This window comes from Trypanosoma melophagium (genome assembly GCF_022059095.1).
Source record: "Trypanosoma melophagium isolate St. Kilda chromosome Unknown ctg5segment0, whole genome shotgun sequence".
Lineage (NCBI taxonomy): Eukaryota > Euglenozoa > Kinetoplastea > Trypanosomatida > Trypanosomatidae > Trypanosoma > Trypanosoma melophagium.
In genome coordinates, this window is record NW_027125187.1 from 407,783 (window position 1) to 432,216 (window position 24,434).

Genomic DNA, 24,434 nt, shown 5'->3' on the forward strand with positions numbered 1-24,434 from the left:
CTTGATTATACCTTTTTTCTATCAACTATTTATTATGTGCTTTTATAATATTTTATTTTCCCTTCTTATTAGAGAAGCTACTTGAAGACACTAGAAGAATAGAAGACAAGAAAATATGAAGAACATATATATATATATATATAGAATAAGTCATAATAGTCATTAGATATTTGATACTAATTTCTTACCCATTCGTTTGAATTTTCCCCTTTTTCATTTGGTAAAACAACTTCAATGTTCATTGCATCTTGTCTCTTTTCTGCAAAAGTCATCAAATAACAACAAAATAATAATAATAATAATAATAATAATAATATTCATCTATTTACCTATTGGTGCTTTTTTCCTTCATTTTCTTCTATATTTTTTCTCCCTTTTCCTTTCCTTTGTTGTTATATTCCTTCACTCAATCACTCAATCAATCAACGTATTCTACGCAGCAATTAACTAATTCTTCCAGTACTTGTGGACGAAGCAACAGTTGCTGATTCATACGATATAAGGCAAATAAACGTTGATCATGCCGCTGTAAAAGTGGCTCATATCTTCCTAATGCCTGCGGTAGTAATCCAATACTTCCTCCAATGCCGTGAAAGTGTAATGCCTGGGAGAGCCATTTCATAACGGTGGAAACAGAGAAACCAAGAGCATCACTAGAACCACTCGCTTCAGTTTCAATATTAAAATTAGTCGTATTAGTACTAGTAGTATTGGTAGCACAGGCGTGTAGAGACTCAGTAATAGGGGCAAGTTCACAAGCCGCATCTCCTACATTAGTAAGAGTTTGTACGAGGGAAACCGCCGTACTATAGAGAGATTTTTGCATTAAAAGAATATCTGACAGAGGATGATGTAAAGAAAGTTCTCCACAACGTTGTAGGAGTCCACCATAACGTCTTTCTAATGTATGTCGTAGATTCATAACGAAATCTAATGAAAATTCCTTTTCAGAAGGACTAAACTCTGTTAAAAAACTTTCTTGTGATGCGAAGAGTAAATTCACATTATCGAGAATAACAGTAGCTTCAATGGGTCGTGGTCGTTGTTGTGGATGTTCACGAAAAAGACGTTGAATCCAATTAACTACAACCTCTTCTCCAGGACAACGGGAAGTATTTCCATTATCACTATGCGAGATATTTTTTTCCAAAACCCGAACAACCAAACCTCCATTACCAATAGTACTTTGACCACTATTATAAATAGTAAGATTATAATGTTGTGCACTTCGAATTTCAATTTGTGTTACCGTACTCGTATCTGGTAAAAGACAAGGGGTCACCATACGAACTGCCTGATCTTCTTTACCTTTTGGAAGTGGTGTCCATAACTCTTTTACAACACTTGAAGGTTCACTATGACTAAGTCTACCACGATGTACAATAACACGAATAGGAACAGAAACAGATCTATTAGTGAGTACATCAACTGTTTCAATAATACGTGGAACTACTGCTAAACAATAAAGATGACGTAGTGCTTGAAGATGCATCTTATTATCAGAAGCTGTCTCAGGCCAAATAGGATAAAAAGACATAATAAGTGCGGCAACAGAATCTAAAGAAGTTGAAAGTGTTAATTGACCCCCACCAAGAAAAAGTAATCCAGTTGCCATAGAAATAGAAAGATGATCTCCATATTTCACATTTGTACGTTTATAAAGTTTTTGCAAAACTGCCAAACATTGACCATCTCCTGTTCCTGCCATTATAAGTGCTAAAGCCACACTACAAGCTGAAATACAAGCTTGAAAGGCACCTGTAGCACGTTGAATAGTAGTTATAACAGCTCCTGTACTTCCTATAAATCCTTGTATAAAACCATTTAATTCACCAAGTACAAGAGATTTCCCATCTGCATCCATAGATCCAGCAAAACGTATACCTAACGCTAATACGGAACCTGCAAGACAATGACCAAGATTCATCATAAGATAACGAATTTGAGCAGGTGCAAGTCCACTTTGTTGAGGATATTTTGCAAGACGTAAAAGAGATGAGGGAATACTACGTCGTAACCACTCTTTTGTGGGTTCAATACTAGACCACATAATAAGAGAAGACATCATAGATCGTAATAGACATAACTCAGGATATATACCTTGTAAACCTACTAAACGATTTGGTGTAGCTAATTTCATTGCCATAGATGCATCATTAGTTTGTAAATACATAAATCCAAGAGCAATTATAGCCCCAGGACTAGAAACTGCAACATTAAAGCAATCTCCTTCAAAAACACGAGTACAATGATTTCGAAAAGATTCTTTAGCATTTCTTGTAAGAAGAGCTCTAGTAAGAAAATGTCCACTATCTGGATTAATCTCATTAAATGTTTCAAGTCCTTCACATGCAGATGGAACTGCCTCTCGACGAGCTCCTTCCATAAATTTTAATAAACGATTTTCAACATTAGGTATACCATGAGAACTTCCACTACCTAATAATAATAATCCCAAACTAAAACCAGCTCCAAGAGCATAACCTTCTCGATCACGAAAATGTTCATCCGATGGGAGACGTGAAATTTGAATAAGAAGCATTTCAACTAAAAATGCATCAGGTGATCTCTGGTAAAGAATTCCTATAGATACTAGTGCAGCCGTTTGTACATCTAAAGAAACTTCAATATCTTCTGTAGCAGGAGTAAGAGATTGTACATGCATAGATAAACAATTAAAAACGATACTGTTGCATGTCCCTCGAAGACTACAACTAAGTCCTAGCATTACAGCAATAGTAACAACTTCACGACCAGAATATTGTGATTGTGGTGAAACTAGAAGAGAATAAATATCTGTTCGTTGAAGAACTTTTAAATGTCCTAATAATCCAGCTGCAAGAAGTAATCCTGATCTTGACGCTGGACAAGGTATATTACGTGTTTGATATAATACCCAATGACGTTTAATAGTTTCTTCCTCTTTTAAAGTTTCATTACCACGAAAATTTGGTAATGGAAGAAAACGTAATCCTGCAGCACAACCATTATGAAAATATGGCCATATATTATTATCTGCAATAGCTTCTTCTGAATTATTTGTTATAGTAACACCATCACTTGTTCGTCCCTCAAGATTAAGACGTGGAATAGGTACACTATCTCGTACTCTAAAATTTTGTGTACAAAGAGTAAACATACCACGACCCACTGGTAATGCTGTGGCACGTTTCGTAAGTGTATTTAATAAAGTATAAATAGCATCTGCTCCATCTACTTGACTTGGTAAAGGAATAGGAGCCGCAGTATTTAACATTGTTTGTACAATATCCACACGAGAATCACCCCAATGTTTTGGGAAATCTGGCCGCATAATAACACCATCATCATCATTTAAAGTTGCCCGATATTGTCGTCCAATTGCCCGTTCTTGTGCTGCTCGCACAACATCCTCCGCTGGATTTGCATAACGTGCAAGAGTTGAGGCCCGTTGAAGACGATCTAATCTACCAATAATAGCATTAAAATCATCATCCCATGTATCTTCTGGATGATCCTTCGCAATAGCTAACGCTCGTTCTATTGGCTGGGCTACACCAACGCATAATTCAGATGCCACAAACTTTGGATCCACACCATATTTTAACAAACCCCGGCATAAAATATACCACCATCGTGAACTGAGATTCCGCAGTGGCTGTGGCGCATCAAAGCAGTCCACTAACATAAAAAAAAGACTATTCGCCATAGCAAGCGGCGATGTTGAATTAATGCCTTTAATAGCCGGCCAACCACCAGAAACACGGGCTTTTCCCGCAAGTACACGTTGGAGAATGGTGTACAACACTGGAGGAGCACCACTCATTACAGCCTCAGTGGAGGAGCCAGCGTGAAATGTAAAACGTTCGAGTAATACAGATTCCGGTAATGTTCGTTGAAATAACTGGGATGGGGTTATGTGTGAGGGTATAGTAGTAGTAGTAGTAGTAGTATTAGTATTAGTATTAGTATTAGTATTAGTATTAGTATTAGTAGTAGGAAGAGATGATGATGATGATGATGTAGTACTACTTATATCACTCGCCTCAGGAACACATAAACACGTGGAGTAGTAACGAACATATGGAGTCCATCCCATTAATTGAGATAATCGAAGGTTAAGATGTGCTAATGGTTCAAGAAAAACCCAAAGACGTTCCTGAATTTTAAAACTTTCACAAAGAAGATGCAAGACAAAAACACACATTCCACATTGATACGATGACCATAGTCCTCCAATGTTAATATTGGATAATCTCGAATGAGAAGAAGGATTTTCTCTCTCTTGATTATGTAGGGTATGCGAAGAATGTTGTTGTAGTACATCTGCCGTTAGAAAAAAAGGATCAATAAGAATATCACATAAACGAATTTTTTTCTCATCCCCTAAAGCGTCAAAAGAGTGTGATGTATATTCTCCTGTAGTACCACTATTATTATTATTATTATTATTATTATTATTATCATTATTTTTATTATTTATACTACACCCTGTCATACTAGTATGTACAAAATCTTCAATTAATTCTATACATCCAGTTCCGAAATCCCAAAAATGCCCAAGACGTTTCTTTTCCCACGCACGACTAAGTAATTCACACTGCATGGAAGCTACACATTCCGTTTCTAATACGGGTTCAAGTGCTTCTAAAACAAAGTGTACCAGTGGATGTTGTTCTTCAAAAAGTGAAGGAAATTCTACCATATATCTTCCATAAAATTTTCCTTCAGATGAATTCTTTCCACTATTTTTAGCATCATTACCGGTACGTGATAGAGTTTGAAAAGCAACAGTTGAACCTGAATGATACAAAATACCATCTATAATCGCATGCTCTGGAAATATGCTGGTAAGAGACATTGTAGCAATATAATTAGATGATGAAGGATGTCTTAATAGTTCTGGTACATGGTATAAACTAACATGATTTATTTCTGGATAATGACACACCATAATGGGTTGCATCATTGATGACCGTAAACAAGGAAGTACTAAAGGTGAACAATTGGTTGACAATGTGAAAAGTAACTCCAAATTTCCTTTACCATTTCGTAAATTAGGTGTACGTAAAATGTGTAAAAAACTATGAAGGGCATCAAAAAGAAATAACGCTTGTACAGAAGCTTGTGAAGATTCCGATACCGTAACAGAAACAGATGCTCCCTTTACACGTAGTTGTGGTACATGTAAACATTGTGGCCACCATATCCACAATAAAGCATCCAAGTGTTCTACAACAATAGTGGTTGCGAGACACACTTCACTTCCACGTACCGCCACTGCCATAAGTCTTCCATCACATGTTTGAAATTGTGTAATTGTCGTCGCATCTATTAACGCATACTTTGGCATCATATTACCAACCGTACTATTATTATTACTATTGTTACTATTGATGTGATGTAAGGATGAGACCATCGTAGCCGTGGCGTTGAGAGAAAGACTCATAAATAGTTCACAATCGCCAAATAGAACGTAAACCGGTTTAATTGTCAGTTGTGAGGCCATCCACCACATATCTGCCGCCTCATTAAAAACAAATCCTCCCACTCGTAATATCTTCGCAGATGCCCCACGAGATGACTGTCGACTGCCGTGCACAAAAACACCACGTAAACCAGGAACCACATTTGTGGGACTGATATTCTTAAGAACAAAGTGTGTCACAGAGGCGGGATGAATCGTGTTATATGCAGAACATATCGTTAAAGGATGATGGGCAGTGTAATGACTAAGATGATTCCTCGGTTCATCGCGGTAAAACACACACAAATACTCTTGTAACATTCCTTGACTGTTATTGTTACTATTGTTATTATTATACCCTGCAATGGCGTGTCCATCTCTTCTTTGATCTGAACTTCTCTCAACAGACAAACCCCCAAATGTATCTTCTATGGCCACAACAGCACTACTCTGTTGATTCGCCTTTTCCTCTGTGAGAAGAGGGAAACGTGTGAGAAATGCCCACTTCACATTACGCTGCGATGTGGTGAAGTAGACTTCATTGTGGTGCAGTACTGAAACATCGCGTACACCTTCCGCCTGCTTTTCCCCAACGCGTATCGTGAAGGCACTCTGCATGAACGCAGACTAATGGGGGGAACACCACAGTTTATACTCTTCTTTTCTATTTTTTTTTAAGGAAGGAATGTAAATAACAGTAGTTATAAAAAGAAGAAAGGAAGAAAAGGAATATATATATAACATCATGTTTGTTATACCCATGAAACTTTAACACACATATATATATATATATATATATATATATATATATTAGATAAATGCATCTGCCATGTGGCCCCTCTTATCAGAGGTAGAAGTAAAGGAAAAAAACCAAAGAAAGAAACAGCCATAAAATCTCCCACCCCAAAAAAAAATAATAATACTTCAACTTCTCAAGACTACGATAAAACAATCTGATCAAAATTATACATACCAATATATTCCTTTGCTTCGGAGTGGAGTGGAACCCACGCAGCATCTGTGAAGAGAGACAATTGATGAGAGAAAAAAGCATTATAATCCACCCAAAAAAACTCCGCTTGACATCCAGCAGCAAAAGCAGAAGGTAAAATAAGTTCACATGTGCGACTCTTCTCTCTACTATTACTAGTATTTCCCTGTGATGATGGTGATGTGAGAGTATTATTATGTGAAGAAGATCCCTTCAATCCTCTGTTTCTTAACATTAGGCGATTAAGGAATTCCCAGTGAAACACAAGACGAGAATATAGAGGATCCTTAGATGTAAAACAACGCCATTGTCCATCCATGTGTACCCAGTGTACATCATGGGAAATATCACGTACTGGTAATGGTCGCTGCATAAAAAAGAAAAACAAATCGGTTTCCTCAATAAATACAACATTCATTAGAGTCGAAACATTCATTTTATTCATGATAGAAATAGGATAAAATGGAACTTCTTCCTTTGAACAAAGTTGTAAACCCTGTTTTCTCCGTTCCTTCTCTGTAATCCAATGAGAAGATGTAAATTTCATGCGTTGCGCAAATCGAAACAGTTCTCTCTCCAGTAGATGTGAATAACGTAATCCTGTCCAATCACATTGTGGGGATATAATTGTATTCGTATTCTCTGCAGGAGATGAGAGATGAGATGAGGATAAATCAATCCGTGTCAAAAGTACATTTTTATTACAACTGAATATTCCCAAACGAAGGAAGCGTCGAATTAAAGTAGATGCACACATGGAAAAAGGAGAGAGAATAAATAAATAAATGAGAAAAAAAATAAAGAAAGAAAGAGAAGAAAGCCCTATTGAGAATAACGAAAAGAAATTTACATCCTATTCAACATTAAAAAGAAGAAGGAAAGGGGGAAGAAAAAAGAAGAGAAAGATAAATTAAGAGAAAAAAAAATAAAATAACAGAAACGTAACATATAAAATAAGAAGGTTAAATGCATGCAAATATGCACACAAGGACACAGAAACATACAAGTATAAAGTAGGAGTGGAAATGGAGAAAAAAAAAAACAACGGTTTAACCAAGGACAAAAAACAACGACAACAAAGCAATCAATTTATAAAAGGATATTATTGCCACACCGAATATCATCATCCTCATCATCAAAAAACAACAAGAACAAGAGCAAGAATCTTATGCGATCAAAGAAGAAATTTCCTATATGCTCCCCTTCTATTTCAAAAGACTAAAAACAAACAAACGAACAAATGCTACGGTGTTATTTCTGTTTTTCTTCTGTTTCAATATTCTTTTCTTTTTCCCTCTCAGCAAGCCAAAGAAAAAAACAGAGAAATATTCGTATTCTTTCTCAACACCTAGAAAGAACAAAAAGCAAAGCAATAAAAAACTGTGTACATAAAAACCAAAACCAAAAAAAAAAGCAATTTAGCAGACATATCTCTATCAATTTACGGAACCAAAAGTTTTTTATCCAGTATATTGAGTACGTCACTGAGTTCAACGAAACTTTCCTGTATGTGAATCGTATCGCATATCTCCAACAGTTCATGCAGTTGATCATCCACACTCGCCGCATCATTTTCCTCCCCAGAGAGAGAATCCGACCCAAGTGCGGCAAATGTCGGAACAGACACAAACGAGTACCCGCGAACGGCCGGCGTGCGGGTTCCATGCGCCGCCACGGCCGCCGCTGCCGCCCCAAACGAAGGCTGTGTGAAGAAGGAATGAGCATCACTCATATTAGTGGCGGCGTGGGGGAGAAACAACTCGGGAATACCAAATGAGGGACTTCTAAAGAACTTCTGTGATATTCCCATTTGTCCAGATCCCGCAGAACTTGGAAGAGGCGCAGGGGCAAAGTGTGGAGTTGGCATAGAACGACCACTCCCAATAGAGTCTGATCCCTGCGCTGCGGCACTTCCAAGATTGTGTTCAGGAATAGAATCCATCTTTACATTCCCTGTAATAGACGGTGATGTGGTGTTGGATATATTCACAGGTACAGCCTTGTTCTTAAGAAAGGTTCGCCATAAACGGTTGTATGTGACATTCACACCCAATAATCCTTCTATAGCCCATACCTGTTTTGTACAACTGTCGGGTTCAAGTTTTGGAAGTTCCTCATTTTCCAAAACCAATTGTGCGGAAACATCATCCGGATCAGCATCCATGATATCTAAGTATAACTCATGAATACGTAAGTATGCATAAATAACACTTACAAGGGTCTTTAAGGATGCTTCATACTGCTCTGTTAACATAACACCATGAAACGCAATTGAAGAAGATGAAGTAGTATTAGTAGTAGTCAAGGTGGAATTTACAGCTTTTATACCTGTAGACCGAAAGTCATGAAACTTCCAAACCTCCGCCACAGATCTTTTCACATAAACCACAAGAAACACTGGATATGATGGTCCTCTTCTGTAACGGTGCTTCCGCAGATCTTCTTCATCCTTTTCATACGCACCATTATCCATCATGTGCAAATCACCCCATCTGAATACTTCACGTGACATTACGAAACCCCTACCGTTACGCACAAGGCGAATGAAATTTAGAATGAGAGCATCCTCCATGTTTTCCTACTTGAAAGGAAAAGAAAAAAGAAAACTTTCCCACTCTCTCTTCTCTCTCTCTCTCGGTGTGTGTTTTCTTTTTGTTTTACTTGCGCAGAGATTTATCATTAAATTTGGTTTTATTTGTGTTTCAGACCCCAAATAGCAAAAAGGAAATTAAAAATCCATTAAAACAAAAGTGGTGAAATTTCATTATAAAATGCATTCAAACATAACAATTTCATTTAATTATAGTGTACAGGTAATTCTCTTTTACTTTATATATATGCACGTATAAATGTAGTTTTTTTTTTTTTTACTTCCTTCCTTCCTCGTTTATAAAACACACTATCGTCACAATCAAGACAACAACAAAAGAAAAAATGTGGAAATGGAACACATGTAATTGTAAACTCAATTATTCTTTACTTACTTGACTGCTCCCCATTTGGTGTAATTGTGGTATTACGTTCAGCCCGAGCTGCACGCATTTTAACTATTTCTGAAATAGTTGGTATCATAGGGTAGTCAGGTTCATCATTATTGTTAATGCCATTATTGCATGCGGCAAGAAGATCATCACCAAGTACAACTGATGAGATAAACGCATCACCGCAAATTACGGGAATAAGTTCCTTGTCACCTTCTGGCACTACACGTGGAAGAATGTGCTGTGGGTTACTTTGTAAGTGTGCTATTAGCGAAGATGTAGAAATATCATGGCGGCACACATCTGCTGAATCCGATTCATCAGAGTAATGAAAAGGGCAGATGTTTTGTGCGACGCATTTTCGTATGACATTCACAATTCGTATGATATCGTACTCATCGCGTACGCCATCATGATTTCGCACAGCAGCGGGAAAATCAAAGGCATGAACTTCCATCATGTGACGTACACAGTCCAGCGAGGCTGTATCACACAAGAGACAGAGAGCGGGCTCCACATCCCAATCACCATCTTCATCCTCATCCTCCTCATTCTCCTCCTTTTCCACAGACACGAAATTATTATTATTATTATTACTATTCTTATAAAGACTACCAGTGTTGTTTTCTTGTTCCTCTTCTTCATCATCATTATCATCTTCACCTTCACTGCCATCGGAGTATAATGATGCCACACAAAAGGCTGCCAATGAGGGGATCGTACCAACATCCCACTGACCGTGACCCTCATGTCGTAGATGCGACATCCACGTGGCTTTATCACCACAGTCGGTATGACACACTGGACAGTGAATCTTTTCATCACCAGATGGAAACAGTAACTCCCGCAAGTGTGCGAGAAAACCATTCAAGTCTGCCACATTGTCAAAGTGTTTAATTCGGACGCCGTGCACATTCGCGTAGTGTTCCATACTGCTTTCCTCACCCCGCACCCGCTGCTGACACACAACACACGCCATATCGACATTGCAGTTGCCCCGGTGGCGGGCCAAAATGGCTCTACAATGTTCACGCAATGCCGTTAGATTAGACATTCGCTACAGGTGCCTCACAGGTTTTAACTTCCCTTTTGCCGTGTAGAAGCGCTGGAGGAACATTTAAAAGATAGGAAAAAAAAGGAAAAAAGGGTGTTTTCAACTGAATAATAGTTGAAAACATCCAGAAAAGTTGTACTGCATGAGTACAAAAAATATATATAGAAGTGACAAATAAGGAGCAGTAAAAACAAATGCAAAGCAAAGAAAAAGAAATACGGAGACATAGGGAACACATATACAGAGACAAAAAAAATTTGTAAAACATGCGTAACGCAGTCCATTTTTGAACATTGATATTTTTTCATTCTCCCTATCCCTCTTCAGACCTCCTGTACCTTCTCCATTAAGAATATAAAGACTGTACAAAAGGTATTTCTTTTTTTTCTATCTATCTCTTCCCCATTCGTTTTGGATCAGGTAAGAGAAATATAAATCCGTAGAGAGAGTATCTGTAATAAACATATTATCTTTTAAATCACATCGTTAAGCTCTACTTTTTTTTAATTTTCTTCTTTGGGGGAGGAGGGTCAAGGCTGTGAATGAGTGCTTGCGTGGAGTTTGTGGACTGTAGAATGGTGTTGTTTTTCTTTTAATCTTTTATTTTTTCTTTTCGTTTTTGGTACATGAAAGTGATTTCCACCTTCTTTCTTTATTTCTCTATTTTGAGGAGTAAAGTTCTCTACTAGAGAAGGGGAATGCGTACTGGGCTAATACTTCTTTCAAGCTCTCGTGTTTCTTCCTTTAGACTGCGTCGCATTTCGTCTAGTGGAAGACGCCATTGCTTCTCAATTTTCTCCCGTTCATCACGCAAGATACTTTTTCTACCGTCACTATAAATTACATAACTCTCTTCTGTCGGTTGTCGAACTAGTGGTGAGACGGAAAAAGAGTCATACTCCCGTCCCCTTAGTATGGTTCGACTACTGCCAACGAGAGTCCCATTATTACCACGTTTTGGCGTTGAAAAGGACATGGCATGTACACTATTATTATCCACCATAAAATCCCTCTCATCACTTAACGGTTTATTATATCGATTCTTTCCTCCCACTATCACCCCTGTTGCCGCCGCTGTTTTATACACACTTCCCTTCTTTCTGTTATCGCCGTGCTGCGGAGGTCCGCCTGGGCTTGGGTGGATGAAGGCGGGCCGCGGCTCGTAGTGCGTTGGCCCGACAGCCCGCGGGGAGTCGGAGGCCTCCCGCCGCGGGGAGACGTACGTGTCGCCGAGGAGCGGCTGGGCCTCGTACGGCTCCGGAATGACCGCCGGGAGGTCGAGAATGTCCGGCTGGAAGAGATACACTTGACTGTTGTGCAGTAATTGCGTGGAACGCTCGAGGCGGTCCCATGTGCACTGCGTCTCGTTAAACACAACGGCGGCACTAGTGGCGAAGGCGCGGGGAATACCGCAGCGGTGGAAGAGATTGTTGAAGGCGACGGCGGCGCGGTTGAGGAGTTGTGTGACAGAGGGGCCGTAGGCGTCAAAGAGAAACCGCAGATTTACTTTTTCCCCATCCACATCTGTGGCAACGCAGATGGAGTACTGCATTAGGGAAGTAAGTAAATAATATGTATATATGGCAGGAAGTGCAATCTACTCTTGAAAGGCGTGTCGACTAACGCAAAAAAAAAAGGGAATTGAAAAGTGAAGTGGAAATGGAATAGAGAGGGAGTGTGTGTGTGTGTGAGAGTGGGAGACTGTGTCTCAGTCAATAATGCCTGGATCTTTACTATGCTATTTGGCGGGAGAAATGAGTGAACAATGAAATCGACACACCACTATTTGTGGGGTACAGAGAGAATGAGTGAGTGAGTGAAGGGGAAAGAGAAAAAAAAAAAAGAAAACAAGAGCAATATAAGAAAAAAAAGAGTAAAGAGAAAAATTATTCAAACAAATGATATTAAAAACAAAGAAATCAAAAAAGGTAATAATAAAGTAATAACACGTAGACGAAAAAAAAAATAGAGAGAAATAATATATACAGAATAAACCAAACAACAATAATAGTAAATACTTCCTTCGATAAATAAAACAACCACATATAAGAAAGAAATATGGACACAGTAATGCACCGATGTACTCCTAACTTGACCCTCTCCTTCTTGTTATTGGCACAAAAAAAATTACGTTTCAAAGATTATGGACTTTCCAAGTCTCGCATTGTTTCTTCATCAATAACAATTTCCTCGCTAAGTAGATTTCTTATTTGTTCCACAGCACTCTTTAAACGTATAGAATCCTTTTCTGATGGAGACAATCGCATTAGTATGGCTGCAATTTCTCGTCTACGTTCTTCCATAATACCTATACGTGTTGCTATCAGACTTACCATTGGATGTTCATTCTCAATCTCTTTGATATGTTCAGGTTGTAGTTCTTCTGATATCGCCTCATTTGTACCTGGAGACAGGCGTAGTGATGACATGAATAGTTGACAAATACTGTTTCTCCTAGCCTCTTCTATTTCTTGCCGCTTTGCTAAAAGTTCCAACTCCCGTTGATGATGGTGCAGATAAGTTACAGCTTCTTTTACTTCTTCTGCAGCTGCTTGCTGCTCCTTATACGCGATTTGATATACCGCAAGTTCCACCTCATTTTTCTTTTGCTTCTCAGATAACTCTTCAGAACAAATAGAAATAGATCGTCGAATATTATCAACTGCTTCTGCTATGATAAACAGTTCATCGCGACAACATAACCCTAATATCTCTTTTAACCCTTTATCGGCATCATCACTTATACGTTTTCGTTCTTCCCATTCATGCTGAAAACATTCATACTGTTGTCGTTCAGTTCTTGTTTCAATCAGTGACGCATGTGCTTTTTCATATTCCCACTTAAGACCCTGTACATGTTGTGTCATGGTTTCACAGCGAGCACGATCAATATCAAAGCGATCTTCCATGGAGTTTGTCTCCTTAGCAAGATGGGCCATTTCATTACGTTCTTCTTCAAGTTTTAATTCAGCTTCCTGTACTTTTTGTAATTCTTCTGGTCCGAGAATTACAACAGGACGATGATTATTATCACCAGCATGTGTACTAGTATCCTTAAAACTTGCTTCATTATTATCTAACATTACATCACTTCTTTTTGTTTCTAATAGTAATTCATTGTTGTCATCACGTGGATCCTCTTGACATCTATGATTCGTTTTTTTATTATCACTAATATGATGATCATTAGAAGTATAACCAGTACTTGTGCTACTTCCAGTACATGCCTCTTCCTTTGATACAAATTTTGGTGGAGCTGAAGTTACAATTTGTGTTTCTAGATCGCTTAATTTCTCCTGATCGCTATGCAAAAGACTACGCAATTCCAATAACTCGCGAAATGCCTCACTTACAGATGGGATTAACGTACTTTTTTGTTTCACTTCATTTCGGTATTTGTCTGTGAAGCTGAGAAGTGCATATTTGGCAGAACTGAGATCCGTAACGAGAGAAGGAATATTCGCTAAAAGGACTTCCGCATAGAAAATAAGACGCCTCTCATCTTCCAGAATTTCTTTTGGGACACTAGATGTCATGCGTTACTCAATACACTATCTTTAAATATTGTTATTAATTTTTTTTTGTATTTTCAAAGTTTTATTAATATTATTGCTGCTATTGTTGTTACTGTTGTTACCTTTTACTTTTTCCGGGATTCTTTTCTCTCTTTACTTTACAGGGTTATATGTAGCTACTTTAACAGCCCCATTATAAACATAAAAAAATAGGAACGAACACACAAACACACTCACACTCACAGACAGACAAAGAAAGAAAAACAATAAAAAAAAGATCCATGACAACAGTAAAAGTACAGCCACAAAAAAAAAATGAAGAGAAATACTTCATGCATCTGTTATTATGCTTACATATTTCTTTTTTGTTTATCTTTCTTTTCTTTTTCTTTTCTCACAAACACATGTATATTATACAGTAGTAGAGATACTGAGTGGGACAAAGAAAAAAAAAACAGAGAAAAAAAGATATTATTAGAAAGGATAAAGATTGATCATATTAAAAATATTCAAGAAGAGTATGAAAGTTGTGCGTCTCGAAGGAATGGCGATTCCATAGCCTTCTCCAAAAGAGCTCGTAAAGCCTCAATAGCGCTACTTTTCCCTGTAGTTGTAGTAGTACTTTCTTCGAAAACATCACGAAGAAACCACTCACGTGGATCAGAGAAAAACACCAGACGTTCTTCTGTAATAGGGTGAGAAAATGCCAAAACAGCAGCATGTAAAAGATGCCGTTTAACTCGAAGTTGTGGTGCAATCGTACTTACCATACTAACACATTCTCTTGCTCTCTCAATATAAATATCATCTGAAACAGCTCGACACCCACCGGCTACACCGGGTGTGGATGTCTCATACAACTTATCACCAAGAACAGGGAAGCCTACCTGGGCGCAGTGCAGTCGAATTTGATGCGTTCTACCTGTAAGAATATCCACAGATGCAACGGAAACACCAAGTGTTTCATCACTGCTGAGAATACGAATTCGCGAACAAGCGGATCGTCCACGACGTTCTGGATTCTTTTTCACGCTAGCAGGAAAACAAGCCATCTTGAGTTTCTTTAATTTCATGTGATTTTGTGCGTCCGGGGATGATGCTGGTATACTATTATAAAGAAGACCTATACGATCACAGACAACAAAAACATCACCCACAGCGGGTGCACCTTCTAGAATGGCTATATAAGATTTTATAACAACTTTATCTCCAGTAAGAAGTTCTTCAAAGGTTTTTAAACTTATTTCTTCTTCATCAATGTCAATTTGTTGTGATACTTTCGCCGTAAGGTTTTCCGATTGCTGTTCAAATTGCATGGATAAAATTCTTGCGGCATTCGCATGCTTCGCCAGGACGACCAAACCAGATGTTTCCTTATCTAAACGATGAACCGGAAAGCACATGGATGTTTCTGTATTATCATTATTATCCATTGATTCATCCTCATCCTCATCCTCACTTCCTCTTCTTCTTTTTCTCTCCTGTATTTTATCGTTTTCCCCATTAGCGGCATTGCGTCTCTGCAGAACTCCCACGAGTGTATTCCCCGAGTATCGCCCGCCCTCCGCCACCGGGAGATTTCCATTCTTCACACACACCACCACCGCCCCATCGCTGTGCACTATTGCGATGCGTTCATCCACCGCCGGCTCCAATTCCCGCGGCGGGTTAAACTCAATCACATCGCCCTGCCGCAGAATATAATTAGACGCCACAGTGCCGAGGCCCCGCACGGTGAGATGGCCAGCGGCGATGTGAGAGGCCCACGCGGCGGAAGTGAGATAAGAAAAGCGGGCGGCGAGGAACTCGAGAAGTGTGGACGGCGGGGAGGTCCCAGAGCGGCTATAACGCATACACCGGCCCATCCCACCCACTAAATAGAAATAGAGAGAAATAGAGAATAAGAGAGAAAGAGAGAGTAAATAAGAAGAGAAATATATGTGTATGATTATATATTTATAATATATATAATTGGCTTTTTTTTCACTATTTGGTGTTCACTATCAGTCATTCCTTTTTTTTTCCGTTTTGTATGAATTTAAAAGCAACCACTTTTTTTTTTGTAATATAGGGATAAGTAAATTGTGCAGAAGGGAGAGAGTCATAAGAAGGTGTACAGCTGTACTTTCTTTACAATACAAACAGAAAATATAACGGCTCTCCATTACGTATTATAGATTTTTTTTTAATTAATAATAACTAAAGCACCGATCATAATTAGAGGAAGATTTTAGTAGCAATGGAAAGGAAAGGAAAAAATATATACTTACTTATTTATCAGTCTGTACTGATTGTATTGATGTAAGAAATAGCATCCGCACAATATCAAATTTCGTTCCTAATGATTTATTCATGTGTTAATCAACACCGTTTACAAAAAAAATATCATGTTCATTTAACGGCAATTGTTTATCATTATCTACATTTTGGTTATTTGATGATTCCAGAATCTCATCGAGAAAATTTTGTCTTTTCTCCTCATCCGATATCGCATGTGAGGAATGAATATGATTTGTGTTAGGGTCACTAAATTCGAATGCTAAGACTTTCTCTTTCTTTTTTTTGCTGTGCTACATCAACACCAGACATAAGTGAAGAGGGAGGATCATTATATCCATTTCCCTTGTCTGGTATTTCATTCTCCATTTGGATAGTCTTTTGCTTTTGCCCTACTACTGGAAATTCACTACTAGATATTGATGAATTAATATCGATAGAATCAATTTTCTGATTTACTCCATTTAGAGTATCTTCTAGAATAAACAATTTCTCTTTAATAATTCCATTCTCATCATTATCGAAATGTATTGCTGTAGACTTTCTGGAGGTGAAAAGATCGTCATTGCTACCTGCAGGAAATGGTGAATCCACATCCGCCATATCTTTAGAATCTTTTCCCCTAATTACTGTAGTTTCAGAGAAGTCATTCTCTGTTTATTTAGCAAAAGAATCTGGCATATTGGATTCAGCACTTAGTGGTAAAACAATGGTAGGAAAAGAATTCGCAGCTAACATTTCAGGTGAAGAACTTTTACGAACACTTGAAGAATTGCAGCAATGAATATCATTTGGAAGAATATTATCATTATCATTATTATTATTATTATTATTATTATTATTATTATTATTATTATTATTATTATTATTATTATTATTATTATTATTATTATTATTACGATTACTAATCATTATATTTTTTTTAGGTCCTAATACAGACAAGATTGACTATGCACCAATTGATACAGGTTTCTTTAAAATAGATTTTATTTCTTATGATTGTTCTTTTATTTGAGGCGGAATAATAAGCTCTTCATACTCCACTACTGGAAAAACATTTTTAGAAACAGCTGATGCAAACTAATGCTCCATGTCTCTTAAACCAATTTTGCCATTCTCGTTTTTCTTGTTCTGAGGAAAGAATACATTCATAACGTTTAGCTTGAGCACTACTCATATCTCCTAATGCATCTTTTTTTTCGCATATTTAAAGAACTCCCACAATTGGCACGCCAGTTTGGGATATATGGTTCTACATCCAAAAACATGATATAACCATCTGATTTTTCTTCGCTTATTGTGGTGTATTGAAGATCAATACCTGAGGGAATAACAAGTCCAAGTGATTTCTGCACCTGAAGTACCCATTTACGTCGATGTCGAGAAAAGTAAATGACTTGTTTTGCAACATATGCACATTCACGTAATGATCCCTTCATATGTTTACTAGGAACCACATAATAACGTTGAAATTTACCATCTGGTTTTCGCATTAAAAGTTCACCTTGACAAGGTGGATCTAGCGATGCATCTAATGGTTTCATTATTGGAGATATCTTTTCATTATCATTCTTTAATTCCGTAATCACTAACTGTAGTGCCTTCTCCCATTTATCGGCTTCTATTTTAGTGTGAAAAACACAAAAAAATAGCCTAGATACATATAGCCATGAGAGGACAAGTCCCACTGCACCACCTAATTTATAACGAAAAGAATGAGGAGAATTTCTCTTTTTCATATCATTTCCCTCACTTTCTAATTTATCCTTGCAAGTTACATCAGCAGGAGCTGCAAACACATGCCTTTGTACGGTTTGCAGGTCACTTAAGCGGAAAGTAACTTTTGAATATGTTCCACCTGTATCATCTGGTACTTCAAATAATTTACCAACATGACATTCCTGTTCCTGTTCTTCTTCTTGTTTCTTCCAAGGTATGAGATGTCCTTTTTCGCGAAGTGTTTCTGGAGCGTAACTGAGCTCAATAGACTTATCAAAGCACCAATCGCCTTCTGTTGTTGTGAACCACAGCGTGACTGGAGGTAAAATGGAAGACTTCCACTCTAGCACAGTAGTGTGCATATGAACAGGGGTTATTAACGCCTTCAGTTAAATAATGTTTAAATATATAAATTAGTTCTATTTCTATTTGAATTCAATGAGTATACAACGTACCCTCTCTCTTTTACTTATTTATTCTTTCACGCAATTATTTACTGTATCAAGCATCTGGAATCCACCATGGGTTTTTAAAGAGAAAAAAAAAATAAAAGATTCAGGAGAAAAAAACAACAGCCATGATTATAACAAGAAAAGATACAGATATAAGGAATTATTTTTTTCTTTTCGTTTAGTTCTACTACAACTCCAAGAGATACGATCAGCTCTGCAAATAAGTCAACTTCTATCGTTCATTCTCTTTTTTTTTTCTTCACACAACTTGTACTACGTCTAAGGTATTCCCAATGTGCGGCGAAGAAGAGGTCACTATTTATTTCATCTATCAAGGAGTGTTTTTAGTCCTTTTCTTTAAAAACAATAAAAAAGAAAAAAAGGGGTCATATCACTCTATTGACCTGTGCATTTCATGAAAAAACACCCTTTTAACATTTGACAAATAAATAAGTCAATAAATCAAACAAGAAAAAGAAAAAAGAAAACACATCATTCACTTCTCTAGCGATTAAAAAAAAGTGATTCGTCTCCGCTTAACCTAAAATGAATACGAGTTTCACTACTACTACCGCTTCGAGTATGATGTGATTCAGGAACTACATATTCTATAAGTGCGGTAATAAGATCTTTAACGGCATTAGATGGAATACGTGTACGTAGTGCATTTAGATCAGATCGCAGTTCCTCCATTCCACCAATTCGCCGTGGTTTTCTATACAAACCAGCGAGTTCCTGTAAATAGATGGGATCTATAAAAGCTGGCACACGTAGGGAAACTTCCCCAGCACAGTCATTACACCCCACAGGACCCGCAAAGTACTTTCGCAGTAAAATCGTATGGGGTTCATTACCGTCAAACGGTAAAGGATTGATGACTTCTCGCTCTGGTGATCGATCGAGTGAGGCTTTCACAATAAGATTATTATTACTATTATTACCAAAAATAGTAGGAGTAGCATCTACGTGTATAGAAGAGTTTTCAAGAGCAATAGACCAAAGGACTGTCATCATGGGAGGTAAAACAAATCGTTGCTCAAATACGACATTTCCGGAATCATCCAGTAGTTGCACATGTACTCTATGTTGAAGTGCAGGATTCATTTTGACACTATAATCAGATTTACCAGTATTACCACTACTGATACCATCTACATTACAAACAATACAAAGATTAGATGGACATACAAAATGAATATGTACTTCTTCTCCAACTTGCGAAACAGTAGCATCTAAAAAGGATGATGATTGAAATGATGCTGCTCTAGGTATTTCTGTAGTTTCTGTACCCATTAATGTAACTTGTGTTTCTGCACATGGTGCACCACTTACAGGATCCCGTGCAATAATATGAATACGATGTGAAGATCCTGAAGGAAAAGAGTATCCTTGTGGAATATCTCCACCTTGTACAATTTGCATAAATCCCGTTCCATCTACATCTACACTAAGTCTACATGGTCTCTCTGTTCTAATATTCTTCAAACAATTACCAGTAGATGTAAATTGAATAGCATCTATTAATCCAGAAATATTAGATTGTGCACGTTGTCGTGCTAATTCATTTTCATGATCTCGTAACATTTGCAAAAGAAGATCTAAAAGAGCTCTTTCATCTGGTCCTTCAGTTGGAATAACTGACCAACGATTTAATAATGGTGGTGGAGATTCTTTATAAAATGTATCGACCAATCTTTTTGCAAATTCATTTTGTGATGGTTTTATTGGGGACGGAGTTGCCTGAACAGATACACGAATATCATTGCTATTTTTTGAAATATCCATTACTGATCCTTTTAAAAGTTCTATTGGAGGATGATTATCTACAGTAATAATAAGTCGTGTATTTTCAGTAGACTCTGCAGAATGTAAATGAATAGGATGTCTACACATATCCAGTAAACGACGCAAACTTTCTTGTAAAAGAGGTAAAAGACGTTGTCCATTCTCTGATAGAGGCGATGTAATAGTTCCCAACTCTGAATATACATTCTCTGGGTTACTGTTATGTCGCTGAAATGTATCAAGAATTCTAGCTACAAATAACTCATCCAAATTTTTCTCAGGTGATGGATATTGCATACAACAAGAAGCCACCACACGTCCTGTAGAAGGTGTAATAGCCGATAAAATTAAATTATGTCCTCCTGGAACTTGTACACTTCCTCTTGCTCCAATTATACATGGTGTTGAATTATCTAGAGCCGCCGTTACACTGTACCCTGTACATTGAATATCTGTTACGGTATCATTTTTCTTTATAAAAGATATTGTAGGTGGTACTTTAAATAATTGCTCTGAAACGAAACCCACAATAGTATTGGATTCAGGAGTTGATGGAATTATACTTTGTACCACTCTACGGGCACTATCAATATCTGGACTTTGTAAAGCATTAGCAAGTTGCTCAATCCATGGTTCTCTCTGAAGTGATGGCGTAATACCTGATACTGCTGTTGGTACACCATTTGTTGCTGTTGCTGTTGGTGATGTTGTTGATGTTTCTATTGGTATTGATTCTGTAATAACAGAAGTTCGATGTGGACCAATTTCAAAAACAGCAGAAGAACCATCATCGTGAAATGTAACAACATGACGTACACCACTTTCTAATGGTACCCCATGTTCACCACTCACAGGTGGACGATTATCCACAGCAATATGAGAAGAACGTTTTCCCTTAATAATTTGTGTACCTTGTGCATCTTCTGTTATATCAAACATCAATGTTTGTCTTTCAGTAGATGGTACTATACTATTTTGTCGAAGTAGTATGCGACCAGAGGAATCTGAAATAGTAATACGAATACGATGTTCCATTCGGTCAGGTAATTGAAGTTGGACAGTTCCATATCCTGCAACCGATGCCCCATTATCTCCAACCAATTCAATCATAAAACCGTCTGCAATAGCTAAGAATGCAAGAGGACCCAAATCCATTTCTACTGAAGGAATAATTCTAGTTTCCAATTCTGGAACACGATACATGCTAGAATCCACTGGTACAGGCTCTGCATAAGATGATGTAAAAGTTCCTGGTTGTATATGCGATGATGGTGAAGATACACGAGGTAACTGAAACGTAAATGGACCACTATTTGATTCTATTACAACAGGTTTATTTGGTATTAAATGAAATGATTCACCAGTTCCACTACAATAAAGTATTGCATTTGGTTGATTCCCAGGAGTAGATTGTACTAAAATAGTAGGATGTGTTGATATCATACTTGGTGCTTCTTGAAGGGAGGGACGCCATGGATGTCCATTTTCTATAACCTCTAATGAGCAATCCTTTGCTTGAATGGGAATAGCATACCATCCATTTTCGGGATCTATCCGTTTTCCATCTACTTTCAAAATAATATTATCAGTAATTTGAGGATCAAATGGTGCTCGCAAACGTAATACACTTTTCCCCTCACTTCCACTTAATATCATCTTACAATAATGTTTTGCCCCACCTGCTTGTACAATGGCGGTAAGATGATAGTCATGACCATCTCCTGGTACTGGTACTGGTACGGCCCCTGGTCCAGTGGGAAATGTTACAGTCTTTGGTGGTTTATTATCCACCCCGAGTTCGCAGTGTAGTGTTTGTCCTTTACTTGTCTGTAGTTTCTCTATCGCCATGTTAGCGCCTGTAATGCGGAGTGCAAGAGTTGTAAGAGGCTTTCCACCCACACCACCGTGTCCGTGATTGAGTTGTGGTTCCATCTTGTACTCGCCTCTAAAGGGATAGCCAGCGTCATTCATTTTACATCCAGCCGGTGGAAACCAGCGTCGAACCGGCATCGTTTTTTTTTTTTCTTCACAAGATGGTGTGCCACCTTTTTTTTTTTGTTTTTTGTGTTTATAATAATAAGAGTAAGAATAAGAAGAAGGAAAAAATAAAGAATGGATACGTATAAAGAGAAAAACAACCCCTACTACTACTACTACTACTACTACTACTACTACTACTACTACTACTACTACTACTACTACTACTACTACTACTAATAATAATAATAATAATAATAATAATAATAATAATAATAATAATAATAATAATAATGTAACAAAAAAGGGGTATGAATATATGTATATATATATTCATCTCTCTCTCTATTTTAATTTTTTTTAGCGTCTTCTTTTTTATTCCACCCCCGTTATCCATTCTTAATCGCACATTAAGAGAGAGAGAGAGTGAAATATGAAAAAAAAAAGACAAACGCCAGTTGTAACTTACTTCTGTTGTAACGCCTCCACACGCGTACGAATGAGTTCCAGTGTGGCTGCCATATCCTCCAATGTGTTACTTTCCCGCACCATAACAATATCCTCATCATAGGCCCCACGTGCCTCCTCTTCACAGATGCCGTGTATCTCCACTTCCATGTTTTCCTCCCGCTTTGCTTCACTGTAGTTGCGGGCGGTGAGGCGCTCAAACAACACCTCCGTGGCGGTGCGGAGCACAACAACGATTTGAAACCAGCGACGGGGGAAAAGTTCACTGGAGTGATAATCCACAACGTGATTGCCATTACGCATTAATAGGGGTTCCATGTAATCCAGTAGGCGATCCTCATCACGTTCCTCTACAATGTGGGTATCCAGTTGTTTGTCATATGATGTGTAGAAGCCATTGTCCCGCACGAGTTTACCAACTTCCAAGTGGGTGAATCCCTCCAGCTCTTGTGCTATTAACTCACATAAAGATGTTTTACCGGTGCCGGGTGTACCAGTGACGAGAATGTTAATACCTTTAGGCGTTTCCATTTTGTTATGATAGAGAGTGATGTATGTATATCAACAACTCTTTCTCTTTAAACTAATTTATTTCTTTTCCCCCCTTTGGTGTCTTCCTTTGCACTACGTTTTATTATTATTATTATTATTATTATTATTATTATTATTAATTTATTGGTCCAAATAAGGGTAGTGGTGTATAACAAAAGGAAAAGGGAAAAAAGGGCATTATAAACACAAAATAACATAAAAATTCATTTTTACCATTAATATAGAATCAATATTATTCATGTATGTATGTATGTATTGATTGGATATTGTCGAAAGGGAAAGAAAGAAAGATAAAGTAAAAAAGAAGCTAGTTGTGATCAGACTCGCACACAACAAAATGTTCAATAACACGAGAATAAAGTACAAAAACAACAAAGAAGTAGTACTCCTTTGAGTTTATTACCCGTAATATCCTCTTTCCGTCTTTTTCTCTTTCTCTCTCGCAATAGCCACTATCATTATAGCAAAAACAAAACAAAAAAAGAATAAATCACCACCCTCTCTGTGATTGTATGTGTGCTATCTTTTCACGCTGCCGCTGCTCCGCACGAAATCTCTCAAACTCCACTTCCATACTCGCCTCATGTGCACTCTCTTCCTGCAGCGGCGCCCCACGATGTTTGCTCCACATATCAAGTGATAATTGTTTCATTTTACGCAATTTCACGGCGGCTAAACGATGACTGCGTGTCTCCCGGTGTTGCATCCAATTCTTCTTTAATACAGCCACATGACATGTTACACACCACGTCTGATCTTGCGGTAATAATTCCCGCGCTAATTGCGATGGTCTCAACTGACGGCCAATATAGCCTTTTTGTCTAAGCATCACCCTTTCCACACCTCCACCCTACCCTTCTCGTCTGGTACTGTCTATATATATATATATATATATATATATCTGAAAAAGGAAAAGAAAAAAAAAAGAAATAAATAAAAGAAGAAAAACAAAGAAAACAGATAAAAAGAGGAAAGACGAATAAATTAATAGAAGTATAAATAGAGAATAAAAGTAAAGAAAGAAAGAAGGAACGAACGAAAATTACACTAACAGTTGTCTTTTTTTTTTGTTTTTTAAAGGAGGAAGAAGAGTCGTTCCATGACCCCTCCAAGTACTGCCATTATGTGTAATAGGCAGAAAAAAGTTTTATAATTTAAATCACCTCCAATTTATCTTTTCTTGTTTTTCTTTTTTTAATTTAACTTGTACTTTGAGG

At 37.6% G+C, this 24,434-nt stretch overlaps 12 protein-coding genes across 12 annotated transcripts; all 12 read right to left on the reverse strand.

Moving 5' to 3' along the window:
* Window positions 1–418: 418 nt before the first annotated feature.
* LSM04_002213 (uncharacterized protein) lies at window positions 419–6,064 on the reverse strand (the record flags this gene model as incomplete). The annotated part of the gene is made up of 1 exon (XM_067329572.1): window positions 419–6,064. One exon carries the CDS (start codon window positions 6,062–6,064, stop codon window positions 419–421), a length of 5,646 nt encoding a protein of 1,881 aa, XP_067187254.1.
* Window positions 6,065–6,384: 320 nt separating this feature from the next.
* On the reverse strand, window positions 6,385–7,194 carry LSM04_004452 (uncharacterized protein; the record flags this gene model as incomplete). Its single annotated transcript, XM_067329573.1, has 1 exon — window positions 6,385–7,194. The coding sequence occupies one exon, from the start codon at window positions 7,192–7,194 to the stop codon at window positions 6,385–6,387; it is 810 nt and encodes a 269-aa protein (XP_067187359.1).
* A 684-nt stretch (window positions 7,195–7,878) lies between these two features.
* Window positions 7,879–9,009, reverse strand: LSM04_002953 (uncharacterized protein; the record flags this gene model as incomplete). The annotated part of the gene is made up of 1 exon (XM_067329574.1): window positions 7,879–9,009. The coding sequence occupies one exon, from the start codon at window positions 9,007–9,009 to the stop codon at window positions 7,879–7,881; it is 1,131 nt and encodes a 376-aa protein (XP_067187283.1).
* Window positions 9,010–9,413: 404 nt separating this feature from the next.
* LSM04_009102 (ZN622/Rei1/Reh1) lies at window positions 9,414–10,472 on the reverse strand (the record flags this gene model as incomplete). Its single annotated transcript, XM_067329575.1, has 1 exon — window positions 9,414–10,472. The coding sequence occupies one exon, from the start codon at window positions 10,470–10,472 to the stop codon at window positions 9,414–9,416; it is 1,059 nt and encodes a 352-aa protein (XP_067187574.1).
* Window positions 10,473–11,157: 685 nt separating this feature from the next.
* LSM04_000541 (BILBO1) lies at window positions 11,158–12,024 on the reverse strand (the record flags this gene model as incomplete). Its single annotated transcript, XM_067329576.1, has 1 exon — window positions 11,158–12,024. One exon carries the CDS (start codon window positions 12,022–12,024, stop codon window positions 11,158–11,160), a length of 867 nt encoding a protein of 288 aa, XP_067187171.1.
* Window positions 12,025–12,613: 589 nt separating this feature from the next.
* LSM04_004599 (uncharacterized protein) lies at window positions 12,614–14,008 on the reverse strand (the record flags this gene model as incomplete). Its single annotated transcript, XM_067329577.1, has 1 exon — window positions 12,614–14,008. One exon carries the CDS (start codon window positions 14,006–14,008, stop codon window positions 12,614–12,616), a length of 1,395 nt encoding a protein of 464 aa, XP_067187369.1.
* A 488-nt stretch (window positions 14,009–14,496) lies between these two features.
* On the reverse strand, window positions 14,497–15,852 carry LSM04_003001 (Pseudouridine synthase; the record flags this gene model as incomplete). Its single annotated transcript, XM_067329578.1, has 1 exon — window positions 14,497–15,852. One exon carries the CDS (start codon window positions 15,850–15,852, stop codon window positions 14,497–14,499), a length of 1,356 nt encoding a protein of 451 aa, XP_067187289.1.
* Window positions 15,853–16,513: 661 nt separating this feature from the next.
* LSM04_009142 (uncharacterized protein) lies at window positions 16,514–17,176 on the reverse strand (the record flags this gene model as incomplete). Its single annotated transcript, XM_067329579.1, has 2 exons — window positions 16,514–16,917; window positions 16,960–17,176. The coding sequence occupies 2 exons, from the start codon at window positions 17,174–17,176 to the stop codon at window positions 16,514–16,516; spliced, it is 621 nt and encodes a 206-aa protein (XP_067187579.1).
* A 257-nt stretch (window positions 17,177–17,433) lies between these two features.
* On the reverse strand, window positions 17,434–18,345 carry LSM04_006500 (uncharacterized protein; the record flags this gene model as incomplete). The annotated part of the gene is made up of 1 exon (XM_067329581.1): window positions 17,434–18,345. The coding sequence occupies one exon, from the start codon at window positions 18,343–18,345 to the stop codon at window positions 17,434–17,436; it is 912 nt and encodes a 303-aa protein (XP_067187458.1).
* A 594-nt stretch (window positions 18,346–18,939) lies between these two features.
* LSM04_007671 (uncharacterized protein) lies at window positions 18,940–22,230 on the reverse strand (the record flags this gene model as incomplete). Its single annotated transcript, XM_067329582.1, has 2 exons — window positions 18,940–20,859; window positions 20,899–22,230. 2 exons carry the CDS (start codon window positions 22,228–22,230, stop codon window positions 18,940–18,942), a joined length of 3,252 nt encoding a protein of 1,083 aa, XP_067187519.1.
* A 432-nt stretch (window positions 22,231–22,662) lies between these two features.
* Window positions 22,663–23,196, reverse strand: LSM04_003816 (uncharacterized protein; the record flags this gene model as incomplete). Its single annotated transcript, XM_067329583.1, has 1 exon — window positions 22,663–23,196. One exon carries the CDS (start codon window positions 23,194–23,196, stop codon window positions 22,663–22,665), a length of 534 nt encoding a protein of 177 aa, XP_067187330.1.
* A 511-nt stretch (window positions 23,197–23,707) lies between these two features.
* Window positions 23,708–24,046, reverse strand: LSM04_000687 (uncharacterized protein; the record flags this gene model as incomplete). The annotated part of the gene is made up of 1 exon (XM_067329584.1): window positions 23,708–24,046. One exon carries the CDS (start codon window positions 24,044–24,046, stop codon window positions 23,708–23,710), a length of 339 nt encoding a protein of 112 aa, XP_067187182.1.
* Between the last annotated feature and the right edge of the window lie 388 nt (window positions 24,047–24,434).